Consider the following 18,614-nt stretch of genomic DNA (forward strand, 5'->3'; position numbering starts at 1 on the left):
AGATGTGCCAACCTGCTGACTGTGGTGTTGTGGGTAAAAGGATGCTGTCCACTGCTACGTATTCCTTCTCTGGGTCAAAGAATTATTTTACTGCTACAGAGGATCCCAGAAAATTACCCAAGTAATATTCTGGGGACCCAGGCTCAAATGCCACCATGGCAAATGGTGTAATTTGAACTCAGTAAAATCTGGAATTAAGGATGTAATGATGAGCGTGAATCCATTGTCGATTGTTGGAAAAACCTATCTGGTTCCTAATGTCCTTTCAGGAAGGAAACTGCCATCCTTACCTGGTCTGGCCTATGTGTGACTCCAGACCCACAGCAATGTGGTTGAATCTTAACTGTCCTCTGGGCAAGTAGGGATGGGAAATAAATGCTGGCCCAGCCAGCACGGACCTCAACACATGAATGAATAAAAAAAAAAATCAACCACTAGTGAGTCGAAACCAACTTATCTTAACAAGCTTTGGGCAGGGGAATCTTACATTGTTTTGGTTGTCAGAATTGGGTCCAGTTCTGGGAGGGAAGGCCATCGGTGTTTTCCAACTAGACCTGAGAGAACTTGCCTCGTTAACCAAGATCAAAATGCCACTGGTGCTGAATTTTTTTTAAGGAAGTGCTGGAGAAACTCAGCAGGTCTCACAGCTTTTGTGGAGAGAGAAACAGTTAACTTTTCCAGTCCAGTGTGACTCCTCATCGCCCAGAGAAAACCAGCCAGACCTGTGGAAATGCTGCAGCATTTTCTGTTTTTCTTTCCACCTCGTTAACTTCCGTCCCTGCCTCTATGTTGCCCGATTCTATCCCAGTCTTACCACATGCCCTTCCCAGATCAACTTGCAACTCACTGGATTTCTACTGATACATAGTGCCCGTATCATCTTTAAAAAGGTCACTGTGCTCCTGGACAAGGTGTTGGCAATCCAACCCGTTGGCAACAAATGTCACGGCACATGGGTGCTATAAAGTAGAGGTTGACCCCACCCTCCCACCTCTCCCTGAGAACCAAAACTCAAAGAGGAGCACATCGCCCTAAAATCAGTGAAAAGAGAGTGACCTGCCTTACAGCAACTTCTAGTGGTTAAACAAAATAAATATCTGATCAAAAGGTTTGCCAATGACATGAAGGTTGGAGGGGTGGTGGATAGTGCGGAGTGCTGTCGTAGGTTTTAATGGGACATTGACAGGAAATGGGTTGATAACTGGCAGATGGAGTTCAACCTGGAAAAGTGTGAAGTGATTCACTTTGGAAGGTTGAATTTGAATGCAGAATACACGGTTAAAGGCAGGATTCTTGGCAGTCTGGAGGAACAGAGAGATCTTGGGTCCACGTCCACAGATTCCTCAATGTTGCCATCCACGCTGACAGGGTTGTTAAGACGGCATATGGTGTGTTGGCTTTCATTAGCAGAGGGATTGACTTGAAGAGCTGCGAGGTTATGCTGCAGCTTTATGGAGCCCTGGTTGGTCCACACTTGGAATATTGTGTTCAGTTCTGGTTGCCTCATCTTAGGAAAGATGTGGAAGCTTTCGAGAGGGTGCAGAGGAGATTTACCAGGATGCTGCCTGAACTGGAGGTCATGTCTCATGAAGAAAGGTTGAGCATAGTAGGGCTTTTCTCATTGGAACAAAGAAACATGAGAGGTGGCTTGATAGAGGTGTACAAGATGTTAAGAGGCATAGATAGAGTGGATAGCCAGAGACTTTATCTCAGGACAGAAATGGGTATCATGAGGGGACATAATTTTAAGGTAATTGGTGGAAGGTTTTGGGGAGAGTCAGTGGTAGGTTCTTTACACAGAGAGTGGTGGGTGCATGGAATACACTGCCAGCAGGGAAGTCAGATTCATTAGGGACATTTAAGTGACACTTGGATAGGCACATGGATGGTAGTACGATGAAGGGTATGTAGGTTAGTCTGATCTTAGAGTAGGATAAAAGACCTGCACAACATTGAGGCTGAAGGGCCTGTACTGTACTGATCTATATTAACAATTTATTTATCTAACTCCAACAGAGAAAAAATTAACTTCTTAGCAATCTGAATAAATCCCTTCTAACTACTAACTATGCCTGAATGAAACAATATTCTGATGGTATGCTGCTCCAATAAAGACAAGTCCTACTCATATACAAAAAATAAAATTTATTCTCTCAAAATTACAACCAGGTTATGTGTCTTCCAGAATATTCTGCGCTTCTCTGTAGTTCCTTCTATCAGGAATGTCTTCTCCATCATCAATACCATTATTTAGATGGTGCTTTCTCTAAGACATAGATGACTGAGAAAGATAACGATTCTCTCTTGAGAGCTGAGGGCCATTAGCTCTGGTGGATGGCAGTTAGCTCTGGGGTCTTTGTCCAACTGTCCCTTCTTTTTAAACCCTTGATGACATGGCAATATTGCTAACAATAGGACCTATGTTGTCAAAACCATCAGATTTAAATTTAATAGGTTTTCAGTATCTAAGCACCTGGTTCAAATTAATGGGCTAAATTCAAAAACTTTGGTAAAAACTGCTGCTTGGCCTGCTAACTGTATGGCCTTTTGATACAAATATTCCAGTTTGGACTCTGAATATTGGAAACTCAAGTACAGAAAAACATCATCTTTAAAAGGGACCATGCAATGCCTTCCCCATTTTATAATTTCACAAATGTTCTAACTTTCCGCTCCCAATCTACAGTGTACCCAACTTGGCCACAAAACCACGCTGTTTATAGCACCCAGGTCATCACGACTGATACTTCTTCACACACACAACCCCAATCTCTCACCTTTGTTGCTGTTTAACCACCAGGTCACACTGTTTACCTGCTCATAGCTACATCTCTGCCTAACTAACCACTACTCTGCCCCCACTATTCCTGTGGACCAGTCTGCTCAATGATTCTTGATCAGTCAGAGCCTTAGAGGTGAACAGCACGGAAACATACCCTTCAATCCAACTTGTCCATGCCGACCAGATATCTGGTCCCATTTACCAGCATTTGGCCCATGCCCCTCTAAACCTTTCCTATTCATATACCAGTCCAGAGGCATTTTAAATGTTGTAATTGTACATGCCTCCACCACTTCCTCTGATGTCTCACTCTATACACTCACCACCCTCTGTGTGAAGAAGTTGCTGTTTAGGTCTCTTAAATCTTTCCCCTTTCACCTTAAACCTATAGCCTTTAATTTTGGAATCCCCGACTCTGGGGAAAAGACCTTGGCTATTCACCCTATCCATGCCGCTCATGATTTTATAAACTTCAGCCTCCAACACTTAGGGAAAATAGTCCCAGCCTATTCACCCTCGCCCTATAGCTCAAACCCTCCAACTGTGGCAACATCCTTGTAAATCTTTTCTACACACTTTCATGTTTTGCAACATCTTTCCTATAGCAGGCAGACCAGTTCCAAAATCAAGGCTAGAGGGGCTGAATGGCCTACTCCTGTTTCATATGTCCATTATAACACCCTAAGAAATAACAACTGGAGGAGGCCATTTGGTCCCTTAAGCACCCTATGCCAATCCACAGGATTAAGGCTGATCTGACATTCCTCATGTCCACTTTCCTGCCCTTTCCCATAACTCTCGATTCCACGACTGATCAAGAATCTGTCTTGGGTCTTAAATATACACAAGGACTCTGTCCTCCTTCACCTACAGCTCTCTGTGGCAAGGAAATGCAAACACCCACAACCCACAAGGAAGAATTCCTTCTCCAATAAAGGCATCCCTTTATTCTGAGACAATATCTTCTGGTCCTACACTCCCATGAGGGAAGCATCCTCTCAGCATTTATCCTGTCAGGCCCCTTAAGAATCCCATATATTTCCAAGGAGTCATCTCTCAATCTAAACACTAGTGAGTAGGGTCCCAGCCTGTTAGCATTTGGAAATAAAGTGTGGCATGGATGCTAGCAATGTTGCTCACTACAGGAATTGAACCCACAACTTTGTTTATTAGCATCATGGTCTAAGCACTGGAGTTAAGAAAAGCATTCAGCCACCATAATGGAATACCAACAAAATGAACAGAGCTGTAGTTTACCCCCAACGCAAACAAAATCACAGAATCATAGAATCCCTACAGTGTGGAAACAAGCCATTGGGCCCATCGAGTTCACACTGATCCTCCAAAGAGCATCCCACCCAGACTCACCCCTTTACCCTATCCCCATAACCCTGCAGTTCCCATAGCTAACCCACCTGCACATCCCTGGACACATTGCGTAATGTAGCACAGCCAATCTACCTGACCTGCACCTCTTTGGACACCATGACCAATGTCTTTTAAACATCCCATGATGGTTTGCTGCACCCTGTTCTCATCGAGTGGAACTGGAGGGTCAATCAGGTCCTGTCTGCCTCGTAGCATCCAATGCAGCTCAGCTGTGTCAGGGACTAGGACAACTTCCTCCAGCTCATTGTCTTCATCATCTTCCACAGAAGACTGGTCCCATTTCCCCAGTTCCTCAGCATCTATCACATAGTCTCGTTTCCTGTTCCAATTATGCATAGCACAGCATGCTAGGATGATGCAGCACACTCCGTCCTGACTATACTGGAGGGCTCCCCCACTACCACTTCCACCAGGTCCAGGTCACACACTGGAACTCTATCTTCAGCAGCCCCATTGTCTAGCCCAACACAGCTCCAACCTGTGTGTACACTAACTTCAATAAAGGTGAGGTGCTGGCTGAGTGTTCCATCAAGCGGAGAGTGTTGGCTGCACTTCCCACAGCACTTTGGGAAGTTCTGCAAGTGATGGGGTGTTTTCCTTTTGCAACATTTGCATTTTAAAGTCCTAACCTCTGCAACACGGAGATTCCAATGTTATATTTTCAAGTACCAATGGCATGGTGCATTTGGCTTTTGACCAACATTTGGCACCTAAGCATGTTTCCACTGCACACACTAAATGGATGAAGAAATAATTCCAAATGCAAAGAGGAGTGCAGAGGTGACTGCCTAGTGGTATTATTGCTAGACTATTAATCCAGAGGCCCTGGATCTGGGAAGGATCTGGGAACCAGAATTTGAATCTTGCCACAACAAAAAGTGGAATTTCAATTCAATTTTTAAAAATCTTGAATTAAGAATCATCTAATAATGATCATGAAACTGATCAAGAGTCCGGGAAAAACCCATCTGATTCAGTAATGTCCTTTGGCCATTGTGCAACTCCGAACCCACAGTAATGTGGTTGACCTTTAACTGCCCTCTGGGCAATTAGGGATGGGCAATAGCCATTGAAAAAATCATCCTCTGAATGAATAGCAAGTATACATAGCTGTAGTTTGCAAACGGATGCATCATTTTTTGCCCTGATGTCCCAGCAAGCACAGATAGTATCCCTTGCTTTCACCTATTTAAGTGACACCGACTCCACTCACACTGGGTATTGTCCACATTTTACGGCTGCCTTAGTGATCAATGCACTTACAGGACTGGACTCACCCAGACCTCTGTTCAGTTTTGACAAGCAGCCCCTGGGCATGACTGACCAGATATCTCTCTCTCTTGGACTGATGCCACCCAACTGCCCAGACCAAGGGTACTGGCCCTACAGGATTGACCACTGCCCACTGGGTGGACCCAACTCGGGCACATCCCATGACCGTGACCATCATCACCCCAACTGGGTAAATAAGCGCTGCCAAACAGTTGGACTGTAAGTGAACTGTGTTGGGATCTGACGGGTCTGAAACCCAACCTCCCCCGACACACTGTATCCTCCACTTTGAACTGGACTGTGGACTGAGGACTAGCCTCCACCCAGTTTCCGACATGATTATTTGAATAGGTGAGCAGAGCATTAACTGACAGACAGCTGTTCCATGCTGAAGGTGTTAGATGACGTCTCGGTGTTCCATACTGCAAAACACCCTCTTGCCCTGGACAGATCTGTGCTGTCAAGTACCATGTGTCTCTATACAGAACAGCGGGTCAATAAGGCAGGAGTGATAGCCTTTGGCTCTGGTCCAAGTACCAACATGCCAACTGGTATTGATGTGGCATGGCAGGATAAGGCATGGCATGCCGTAAGCATGCAGGTAGGTGGTACATGGCTACAAGAAAGAGGAGCCCTGAGATACAACCTGGTCCAATCTGTGAACCTGTCCCTGTGCTCAGTGTCCTCACAGCAGCCTTTCAATATCATTGCCAGCTTGCCCTGCCAAATATACCGGCTTCCTAGACAGCCTGCAAGTGGATTGGAGAGGTGTCATGATGTTATGAGGAACTGTCAGATGTCTGATGCCAACGTCTGTGGATCAGGGGCGTATGCAGTTTGTACTCATGGACCATGCCTTTAGACCATGCCGTCATAAGGGATAGGCTCAGGAGGCCATTCAGCCCCCTGAGCATGCTTCACCATTCAACAGGATCCTGGCTAATCCAACATTGCTCACATCCTCTTCCCTTTGAATTCCCTAACGATCCCTAAAGAATCTATCTCAGCCTTAAATATACACAAGTACTCTGCCATCTGTGGCAAAGTTCCAAAGACTCACAAACCTCAGAAAAAAGTCCTCTTCATCTCAGCCTTAAATCCTTAAATTTATTCTGAGACAATGCTCTCTGCTCCTAGACACCCTCTCAGAAATATCCTCTCAGCATTTACCCGGTCAATCCCCTGAAGAATCCCATTTGTTTCAATGGGATATCCCCCCATTCTGTTGAACTCCAGTGAATAGAATCTCAACCTATTTAACCTTTGCTCATAGGACAATCCCTCCACAATCCTGAGTGAACCTTCTCTGAGCTGCCTGCAATGAAATGATACCTCTGCTTAAATAAGTGGCCTGAACTGCTCAGTTCTCCAGGTGTGGTCTCACTGCACCTTGTACAGCTGCAGTAAGATTCCACCCCTCATACTTCAGACCCTTTGAAATAAGGGCTAATATTTCACTATCCTTCCCGGGATGCTGTTTGATGCAGAGTAACACGGGAGCTGGTCACAGGCAGCGGTCAGCTGAAGACATCGGGTGCCCACTCTCTTCCATGTTGAGGACTGACATTGTCCAGCTTGCTCAGAGGATTGGGCAAGGTAGGAAGCTGGATAGTAATGAGTGTAGTTGTGCCATTAGTAACAATCTCTCCGATTCAATCCCCCATACTTGGTAAGTCACTGCTGATAGAAATATCTGTCTCACCAGTTGGTAAACGCAGACAAGATGTAGCAAGTTGCCCCCAACACAGAGCCTTGCTGGATTTTTTCAAATTGGATTCTGCCTCAAATCTCATCACAACCTACATCGCTCGGAGCTCCTATAGTCTCTATTTGTAAACTAGATGTTATTACTAAGATTGGGAGATGGCCTGTGGATGTAGGTTCTTCATTCTAAGAGGTCTTGAAATATTATGCTGCCTTATTCCCACCCATCAGATGGGTGTGACATCATACAGCCTCCAACATTAACCCTTTCAGAACCCTTACCATATACATTCGTGTTTCTCTAGCACTTTGTATTTTTATGAGGGAATGTATAGGGCAACGTCAAAATGCACAGCCAAGATACTAAAACACAGCTCTTTGATCAAAGGATTGTCACAAGCCAAATGGTCCTCCTGTGTGTTGCAAGTTTTTGCCTTTCTATCTTGTGAGACACTCAAACAAAATGAATTTGTACGCGATATAAAGGCCAGATTAGAGATATGTGGCCAGCAGTTTCTATACAGAGTGTTCAGTTGGCATGGAAACGTGGGCCTATATCCAAAGCATGGCTACTTGTTCTTTAGAAAATTCATCATCTACAAGTCAGAACATGCTTTCTTAAAATTCACATTTACATGTTGAGGACACACACTCCCTCCGCCCCCAAGCCCCAAACAATGATTTGTGTTTCTGAGCAGCAGTGAGGCTTGGAGAGAGCTTCCTGTTAATATTCCTGGCTGATCCTTATCAAAAGGTGACACCTGTAGCATGTAACAGAGCAGGTAATTATTTTGCCATTGCTTGTACAAATGACAAATAAGAAACGCACAGAGATTAGAACTTGCTGTATAAAATTATCTGCCTTCATCATTTGGGGAGATTGTGGCCTGATGGTGTTATGGCTCGACTATTAATCCAGAGACCAAGGTAATATTTTGGCAGACTGGGTTCAAATACCAACATGATGGAATTAAAATTAAATGGTCAAAGCATCTCGATTTAAGAGCTAAATTTAGTAACAGTAACCATAGTAGGGTCAGTCAAAAAATGTGGTGCAGGAAAAGCACAGCCAGTCAGGCAGCATCCGAGGAGCAGGAGAGTCCACATTGAGTATAATCTCTTTGTCTGGATGAAGAGCCGATTCCTGATGAAGGCTTATGCTTGAAACATCGATTCTCCTGCTCCTCAGATGCTACCTCACCGGCTGTGCTTTTCCAACACCACAATTTTTGACTCTGATCTCCAGCATCTGCAGTCCTCAGCCCTTCTCCTATTATCATTGAAGAGCCCATCTGGTTCACTCATGCCCTTTAGGGAAGGAAATCTGCCTAAATATAGCACCAGACCCACAGCAAATGTAGTTGACTCTTGGCTCTCTGAAATGGCCAAGGTGGTTACAGATGGGCAATAAATGCAGGCCTGGTCTGTGATGCCCATATCCTCTGAAAAATAAATCTTTACCAATTGTCCACTGTGACATCAAAATGTTGCCATTGTATTTGCATCAAACACACCAGAGCCAGTGAAAATGTTAGCAGTAACCAGATGAAATTTGAATGAACTTTATGGAGTCTTGGGTGTGTAATCCTGAGTTTTGGATCAGGGGGTGGCACGGTGGCTCAGTGGTTAGCATCACAGTGGCAGAGACCCAAGTTCGATTCCAGCCATGAGTGACTGCCTGTGTGGAGTTTGCATATTCTCCCAGTGTTTACGTGGGTTTCCTCTGGATGCCCCAGTTTTTCCACAGTCCAAAGATGTGCAGGCTGGGTGGATTAATCTTGGTAATTGGAAACTGGTCTGAAAGCCTTCAGCCATTGTATACAAACCTTGTGTTGATCACTCACTCAAGGATGCTTCTGATGTTGACAACTAACAGACTCTTAAACTCACTACTTGCCCATACTTTGATGGTTTGGACAAATACCTAGAGATTTCAGTGTGTGCCATTCTGGTAAGTTCAAAATTACCAAACTTCACAGTGAATGGATCCTCTCCCAGTCATAGAGATGTACAGCACAGAAACAGACCCTTCGGTCCAACTCACCCATGCCGACCAGATATCCTAACCTAATCTAGTCCCATTGGTCAGCACTTGGCCCATATCCCTCTAAACTCTTCTTATTCATATACCCATCCAGATGCCTTTTAAATCATTACTGGGAATCAGCTACTGTCCAATTTAGCAAAGAGATTTTTTTGCCCCATTTCCAATGTTTTTAATGCAAAGAAAAAGCCTTGCTCTGATCTTCCTCACTCACTGTGGTAACCTGAAGATTCCAGAAGAAACCAATATTGGCAACCAACAGCAAAGACCCATAACACCTCCATCCAACACAGACATCATCATGCACAAAGCAAAAAAGAGTTGAGCAGGACTTTCGACTGTAACAGACGAGTGCTCCATGATAGTCCACAGCCAGCCTGCTCAGCAAAGTCTACATATCCAAAACAGAGATTAAAGAAGAAATCTTTTCCTTCTGCATTCCTTCCTGTTTAAAAATCATAAATAGATGCAGTTTTACAGCACAGAAACAGTCTATTTGGCCCATCTGGTCCTAGCTGGACTAGAACCTGCTGCCACCTCTCTTCAGCTCACTCCCATACCCTTTTATTTCTCACTCTCTCTCGTGTTTATTCAGCTTCCCTTCAATGCATCTATAAATATTCACTTCAACCAATCCACATGACAGTTAGGTACTGACTATTTAAAACTGATACGTTTCACCCAAGATTTTAAGCTTCAGGATCAATAACATGGGGAGGGGAGATTGGGCGTAAAGTCAATACTGAATTAGAGACAAGGGGTTGACTAATTGGGGTGAAAGATGGAAAATTCTCAGGTTAGTCCTGGGAGTTAGCAATGAAAGACTCTTGATCTTTTCCAGCTTAGACCTCAACATCAATCACTGGCCAACAGTGAAGGCTAGTTGGAAGAAGATGCCAATGGAGACCACTGGGGATGAATGGAGTTGTCGATAAGTTGTTCCTCCAACCATGGCTGACACTTTTCTTACCTCAAGGATGTCCGAGTTAGTGCGACTTTCGTGTGGCTCACTGTACTCCGTGTACTTGAGTAGCACTCGGTCCATATCTGTGCTGGCGTACTGGAAGAGCCGGTTGGTGCTGTTGAAGATAATGAGCGCGATCTCACAGTCACACAGCACACTCAGTTCATACGCTTTCTTCATCAGGCCAAACTTCCTCTTGGTGAAGGTCACCTGCACGCAAGAGAAATACTTGCACTCTAACAGCAGTTTGCACAGTTAGTGGACAACCCGAAGCACCTAAAGGAGGTATCCTTCAAAAGCGTAGCTACTGTTGTAACATGAGAAAAGCAGCAGCCACGTGTGCACAGCAAGCTTTCACAAACAACAATGGGACAACCACCAGATAAAGAATTCTCATGATGTCGACTGAAGCACAAAAATCTGCCAGGACATACTCCTGCTTTACTTTATTGTCGGACTTCTCACATCCACTTGAGTAGTTATGGCTCTTTGGTTTCACATTTCATCTGAAAGGCAGCGCCCTCGGCAGTGCAACACTACCATGGGACAATATAGCTGAAAATCTGTTGCTGGAAAAGTGCAGCAGGTCAGGCAGCATCCAAGGAACAGGAAATTCGACGTTTCGGGCATAAGCCCTTCATCCTGATGAAGGGCTTATGCCCTAAATGTCGAATTTCCTGTTCCTTGGATGCTGCCTGACCTGCTGCACTTTTCCAGCAACACATTTTCAGCTCTGATCTCCAGCATCTGCAGACCTCACTTTCTCCTCGTGGGACAATATACCGTGGGACCATATACCTGGAATACAGTGTACTGTCCCATGGGAGTGCTTTGTTAGGGAAAGGTACAAGTTCTTAGGTTGGGATCAAGAAAGAGGAGTGGTACAAGCGAAATAATTTTTTAAAAAGTTAAATGAGAGGTGAACGGAAGGTAGCAATGATATCTTCAAAGGATTTTTCTCTGCCTCAGAATGGAATTCACCCAAAACTACTTGATGGTTTTTTAAAAAAATATTAAATGCATATTCCTGTGGCCTCCCCCAGCCTACTGCATGATGTAGGTGAAGGCTCAATCTCAACCTCAGGTAAAGTTGAAATAACTTGTGGTGTCTTAAAGTAAACTCTACAAAAGAACTGAAGCATTATGCCACAGGAGGCAGCCATTTGCCCCATTGTACTTACACTAGTCTGTTACATAAGCATCATTATCCAGCGTCAGTCTCCTGCACCAGCTCCCCCCCTGCCCCCCACCCACCTCCCCCCATAACCTTGCACATCATCTTCTATCCAAGTAATCATCCAAATCCCTCTTGAGTACTTCAGGTGAATCCACCTCCACCAGACTTCCAGCTCCAAGATCGCACAAACAGCAATATGGCAATCAACTGATAATTAATTCCCGTGATGTTGATTAAGGGATGGAAATTGGCCAACCCTGTGTCCAACAGGGTGATGCAAGTGTTTTGACTCTGGGTGAGAGTTAGTGCCTTTCTCTATTTCCATAGCAGTTTAGGTGGATTGGCCATGGGAAATGGGAGGTTATGGGGATAAGGTGGGGGGGACAGTATGTCTATGTGGATGCTCTTCAGAGGGTTGGTATGGACTCAATAGGCTGATTGGCCTCTTTCCTACTATAGGGATTCTATGATTTTAGCATACGCTGCTGGCTGCAGCACTAACAAGGAAGCAAAATATCAGGGTGGGTCTTAGAGAGCAAGCAGGCAGAAACAAAGGGGGCAATGCAAGGAGAAATGATGCACCCACCCATTCCAAACAAATGATAGGACTCTCCCACTTCTTTCCCCCTGCCACATGTCAAGACATGTACAAAGAGGCTGTTTGCTTCTGTATGACAGCCCACACCAACGGCATTCTGGCAGGGACCGCACGGATATTTTAAAAATCAACCTAATCAGAGACATCATGACACATCTAAGGCAGATGGGACTTAATCCCCTAGATCTTCCGGCTCAGATACAGGGGAATCTTGATTATCCAAACAACACAGACAGGGAGTATTTTGTTTGGATAAATCGGATGTTCGGATAATCGGACACCAGGTAACACAGTTTAGCCACGTATTAGGACTATGCTATCTTGTTTGGATAATCGAATACTGGATAACTGAGGCTCCTCTGTACTGTGCTACAATGGTTATATTGCCTAGATCAACAGGTTCGTTAACAAACTTAATCGATTTAAATATGCAGCCGGGCTGATTTTGGCAATACGTTAAAGAGGAGTGAGCTCTAGGGTGTGTGTGAAGATAGTGGCCTTAGGCACTCAAATTATTTTGTACCATTCCCAGACTGAAAACCTGCCTAGTATGCCATGTAAAATCCAGGCTCAAGAGACTGCAAAGGATTATCAATGGATTAAGTGACTGGGTAAAGAAACTGGCAGATGGAGTAGAATATGCTAAGATACATGACCGTGCACACTGACATCCAGCAGAATATTATTTAAATGGATAGGGCCAATAGAATGTTAAAGTACAAAGGAATCTGGGTGCCCTTGTACATGAACCCTAAAAGTGAGCTCATTCCAGAATATGTGACTGACAAGGGAGTTTAGGGTCATGGGGGACAGGTGGGATAGTTGGGTTGAGATCACAATCCAATCCTATTGATTGGTGAGACAGGTTCAATGGGCTGAATGGCCTACTGCTGTGCCCATTTGTTATGATCCTATATCTAACGAGATGGATGGCTGTCAGAGAGTTTAATAAGACAACCCGAGGTGTTTCGTATGAACATACAGTGGGTCGTATTGGACAATGCAGGACTGGGAAAGATGGGCTGTGTCAGGATGGGAAATGCACTGGCCATTGTCCCCACACTTGAATACGATACCTCAAACTTATGTCACACTTTACCACGTTGCAGAAATATCTTAAAGCAGAGCGCACCTGGCCATAGAACACAATAAAATGTGCATGTTCCACAGCTTTATACAATATCCAAGAAAGAAACGACCTGTCACCCTGCTTCCTGAGGACTCGAGACTGTAGAGGCCACCCCCCTAATGTTCTTTAAAGATCCCAGTGTTTTACAATATACACCTGCATGAGCCATCAGAACAGGCAAATCTTGACCTGTTGCCAAAACTGGTCCTCTGACAACTCAGCAAACCCTCAGTAGTGCACTGGTAATGCCAGCCTGGATTACAAGGACACGGCAGGAGGACACTTAAATGTTCTGACTCAGAGACAGACCGCTACCCACTAAGCCACAGATAAGATGTACTGCCAGTTGAAGCCAGAAGATATTCATCAGTGAAAGTAATACACAAAGCGCAGACTGATTCGGACAATCATGGTATTCTGCTGAATAAAGAGTCACTTGAACAAGAGAATGAAAGCTTTCTGTGTTCCTGGAGCTGTGTCCCACTGAGTCAACTCCTTCAAGAGGGGAGCGAATAAACTCAAAAATACATCAACTTCAAATGCCCTTATGGTCAATTGTACAGTTCCTATTGGGCAGCATTGTGGGGATGGGGGCACATCAATACTTCCAGAAATTCCAAGTATTTGAGGGGAACAAAGTTGTGAGGTTACAGATAAAGGAGCAGGTTGAAGTGTAACTAATTAGATAGTTCTTTCAATGGAACAGCAATCGCGATACTAGGCTGAATGGCCACCTCTTGGGCAATGAGATTCGATAATGGAATCACTGGCCACTGTCAGAGAGGAACAGGAGCAGGCTGTGCCACACAGGAGATCAGCTCTCTAAAAGGTGAGGTGCTAAAGAGACACTAACTCAATGAGCCAGCTTCAGACCACAATAAGGCCCCTGCAGTGAGACTGTGGCTTTGCACGTACAGCCAGAGCCCTGACGACACAGACTGCACGCTCTGACTGTGCACTCTGCTCCCGTGCAATCTGCATCAATTGGTATACAGCACCCAGGCAACCATTTCCCAGTATGAGTCAGTGGCTGAGAGAGAGGAGACACAAGAGAGTAACAAAAACCCACAGAGTTAACTCAATGCCTACTGAACAAATTAACTCCTCAAGTCATATCTAATTTGCTGCAGTCTTTCAAGTTTCTAAGATACTTGTGTGGTCGACCAATTCTGGCCTCCTGAATCAATGACTCTGCCTCCAACTGCCTACATCCTAAACCTCGGAATTCATTCCGAAGCTCTCAGCCTCTTTACCTCTCATTCCTTCTTTGCAACAAGCTTTCAATACTTTAACTGAAAGTCTGGTCATTTGGCGCAGTGTCAAATGTTGTTGGATTACCCTGCTGAGGTGCATCAGGGTGTTTCACTAAATTTATACGGTACCTTTAATGTAAATAGTTATTGTCAGAATTGCCAATGCTCCAGAGTCTCCAAGAACTAAAACTGAATTTCCTGGACAATTCAGAGAAGGATGGGGGAACCAATGGTATTAAAAATAGACTGAGTTTTAAAGATTTTCTTGAAGCATGTTTATGGATCGTAAAATGGTTGGTGAGATGGACAGCGAAAGGTTATTTGACAAGATGGGTAGTTCAGAAAGAAAGGAATGGCTCCTGGAGTTGGCATTTCTGATCAATCAAAGCTTTCAATTTTTGTAGAAATGCACAAACTTATAATCGTGCAAACTGGGTGTCTGTGTGGAGTTTACATGTTATCCCGTGTCTGTGTGGGTTTCCCCTGGCTGCTCCGGTTTCCCCCCCCAGTCCAAAGATGTGCGGGTTAGGGTGGATTGGCCATGCTAAATTGCCCATTGTGTCCAGGGAAATGTAGGCTAGGTGAGTTAGCCATGGGAAATGCAAGGTTACAGAATAGGAACTGGGTCTGGGAGGAATGTTCTTGGAGGGTGAGTGTGTACCCAATGGGCAAATGGCCTGCTTCCATATTGTAGCGATTCTATGTGGTCAGGTGAATTAAGATCCGCCACCTCCAAACTGACCCCACCACCAGAGATATATTCCCCTCCCCTCCCCTATCAGTGTTCCGAAAAGACCATTCCCTCCGTGACTCCCTCATCAGGTCCACACCCCCCACCAACCTAACCTCCACTCCCGGCACCTTCCCCTGCAACCGCAAGAAATGCAAAACTTGCGCCCACACCTCTGGGACGCCCGGACCAACCAACCCAACCACCCGTGGCTCAACACTTTAACTCTCCCTCCCACTCCACCGAGGACATGCAGGTCCTTGGACTCCTCCATCGGCAGAACATAACAACACGACGGCTGGAGGAGGAGCGCCTCATCTTCCGCCTGGGAACCCTCCAACCACAAGGAATGAACTCAGATTTCTCCAGTTTCCTCATTTCCCCTCCCCCAACCTTGTCTCAGTCAGTTCCCTCAACTCAGCACTGCCCTCCTAACCCGCAATCTTCTTCGTGACCTCTCCGCCCCCACCCCACTCCAACCTATCACCCTCACCTTGACCTCCTTCCACCTATCACATCTCCATCGCCCCTCCCCCAAGTCCCTCCTCCCTACCTTTTATCTTAGCCTGCCTGGCACATTCTCCTCATTCCTGATGAAGGGCTCTGGCCCGAAACGTCGAATTTCCTGTTCCTTGGATGCTGCCTAACCTGCTGTGCTTTAACCAGCAACACATTTTCAGCTCTTCCCTCCAAGGCCCCAAGGGATCCTTCCATATCCGCCACAAATTCATCTGCACCTCCACACACATCATTTACTGCATCCGCTGCACCCGATGTGGCCTCCTCTATATTGGGGAGACAGGTCGCTTACTTGCGAAACGTTTCAGAGAACACCTCTGGGACACCCGGACCAACCAACCCAACCACCCCGTGGCTCAACACTTCAACTCCCCCTCCCACTCCACCAAGGACATGCAGGTCCTTGGATTCCTCCATCACCAGACCATAACAACATGACGGCTGGAGGAAGAGTGCCTCATCTTCCGCCTAGGAACCCTCCAACCACAAGGGATGAACTCAGATTTCTCCAGTTTCCTCATTTCCCCTCCCCCCAACCTTGTCTCAGTCAAATCCCTCAAACTCAGCACCGCCTTCCTAACCTACAATCTTCTTCCTGACCTCTCCGCCCCCACCCCACTCCGGCCCATCACCCTCACCTTGACCTCCTTCCACCTATCGCATTTCCAACGCCTCTCCCCCATGTCCCTCCTCCCTACCTTTTATCTTAGCCTGCTGGACACACTTTCCTCATTCCTGAAGAAGGGCTCATGCCCGAAACGTCGACTCTCCTATTCCTTGGATGCTGCCTGACCTGCTGCGCTTTTCCAGCAACACATTTTCAGCTCTGATCTCCAGAGTCTGCAGTCCTCACTTTCTCCTAAGATCAGGAGTAGGCCATTTGACCCTTCAAATCTGCTCCACCATTCAGTAAATCAGAGCTGATCTGATAACTCCAAATTCCTGCTTCCCCCCAATAACCATTCACCCCTTTCTTTATCAGAAATCTACCCACTTCTGCCTTAAAAACATTCAGGGCTCTGCTTCTACCAGCTTTTCAGGAAAAAAGTGCTCCAAAGTCTCTTCAATACGTGACTACTTTTTAAACATTAACCGCTATTTCTAGATTCTTGTGTAAGAGGAAGCATCCTCTCCACATGCCCGACTGTCAAGACCACTCAGGATATTACACGCTTCTGTCAAGTTGCCTCTTACTCTGTTAAATTAATATCCAGGGAATGTTGGATCAAATTCCATGTCTGGTTGAGAGTTTGAATTCAGTTTTGAAAGAGAAAGTCTGGGATTAGTACAAGCGACCATGAAGCGAACTAGGTGGTCCAAATAACCCAATTGGTTTGCCAGGGTCTGATAGGGAATGGTAAATGACATCTTTACCCTATCCAGGCCTATATGTGACTCCAGTCCCATATGAAAAAGGAAGCCAGACTTGCATTTGTGTAGTGCCTTTTACAACCACTGGATGTCCCAAGGTGCTTTATAGCCAATGAAATGCTTGCAAAGTGTCATAACTGCAGTAATATAGGTATCTGACGCACTGCAAATCCTACGTTGTGATAACTGACCAGATAGTCTGTTTTTAATCAACAATGTTGAAGAGGGGATAAATATTGGATGAGGCACATGGGAAAACTACCCTACCCTTCAAATTAGTGCCATTCATCTCCATATCCAATTAAAAAGGACAGGGGGGGTCCTGGTTCAATGTCCCATCTGTATCTCAGGAACGCACCAGCCCTTCCAAACTACAGTCTCAATCTTGGGACTCAAGGGGAGAGGGAGGTCACCTGACCCCTGGGTGACCATCATTAGGACGACCTGCTTCCTTTGAAGTGGTCTCACACTCAGTTGCATCAAACCCAAGCCAATTTGATTGGTCCAGCACCACCTTCTCAGGGAAGCCCAAGAATGGACAACTGGCCAATCTTTGCCAACATCAGAAACAGAAGATAGCAGGAGTAGGTTATTCGGCCCTTCAAACCTTCTCTGTGATTCAGTATAAATCATGGCTGATCATCCAACTCAAAACACTGTTCCCTCTTTCTCCCCCATATCATTTGATCACTTTAGCCCCAAGAACTATATCAGAACTTCTTCTTGAAAACATTTAATCATTTTCTGTGACAGAGAATCCCACAGACTCCCTAGTCTTTGGGTGACAAAATCCCACCTCCTCGCAGTCCTAAATAGCCTACTCTGTAACCTTAGATTGGTTTTGATTCTCACAGCTCAAGAACAATTTTTAAAAAGTCAATAAATTTGCTGTATGTAGTCAGTGAGGGTGAACTGTGAGTGACAGTGTGAATTCATAAACAAGAAAATTGATTCAATATTAAATTAACAGGGACTGAAACCGATACTTCACTGAAAATACCACAAGCCAAAGATAGCCAAAAGAAACGCAAGATTTTGCATGTGGTGAGTGAGTGCCCGTGCCTGGGAATTCACCTGTGAGAAACTCTGCAACATTGACAGAATGGGCGCTGACTTGTACGTCTTATGACTTGCTGACTCACAACCAGAGATTAGGCAAATCTGATGCAAATATGTTTGCCGTTTCTTTACAAACGGATTTGAAAACAGTGGGTGGTCCTCTCGGGAGCACAAGCAGGGCAGAAACAGAGAAGCAGAGACAGAGCTTGCATCTCTACAGCACCTTCTGGACATCTCAAAGCCCTTTAAAGCCAATTATGCACTTGCTGAAGTGTAGTCAATGCTGTAACGCAAGAAGAGCAACTGCCAATTTACATGCATCAAGCTCCCTCAAACAGGCAGATATTAGCCAAGACTATTCAACCACGACATCCTCACTCTCTTGCAGAAACAGTGAGTTGGACATTGGGGACAGGATCTCCAGCGGCATCTTTCTGTGTCTGATCTTGGTTATGCAGTTACGCCAGCTGTGTTCTGAGCACGACATCATTCTGGGCTGTGCTGCAATATTCACATTCACCTGTGCAACCAACTTGGCAAATTAAGAACTTTTTACTCCTACATTAACCTGAACCATCAATAAAAGATAATGATTCCAGGAGGAATTTATCTGAAACTTGCTT

At 45.2% G+C, this 18,614-nt stretch overlaps 1 protein-coding gene across 2 annotated transcripts in view; it reads right to left on the reverse strand.

The window, feature by feature from the left end:
* Positions 1-18,614, reverse strand: part of mef2b (myocyte enhancer factor 2b) — a 137,594-nt gene that overhangs the window by 52,776 nt on the left and 66,204 nt on the right. For both annotated transcript variants that reach the window (XM_060846344.1, XM_060846345.1), the window contains one exon: positions 10,162-10,365. In XM_060846344.1, coding sequence (XP_060702327.1) covers positions 10,162-10,365 — 204 coding nt within the window. The remainder of the gene's footprint in view (positions 1-10,161; positions 10,366-18,614) is intronic.

Source organism: Hemiscyllium ocellatum, chromosome 28 (assembly GCF_020745735.1).
Source record: "Hemiscyllium ocellatum isolate sHemOce1 chromosome 28, sHemOce1.pat.X.cur, whole genome shotgun sequence".
Classification (NCBI taxonomy): Eukaryota; Metazoa; Chordata; class Chondrichthyes; order Orectolobiformes; family Hemiscylliidae; genus Hemiscyllium; species Hemiscyllium ocellatum.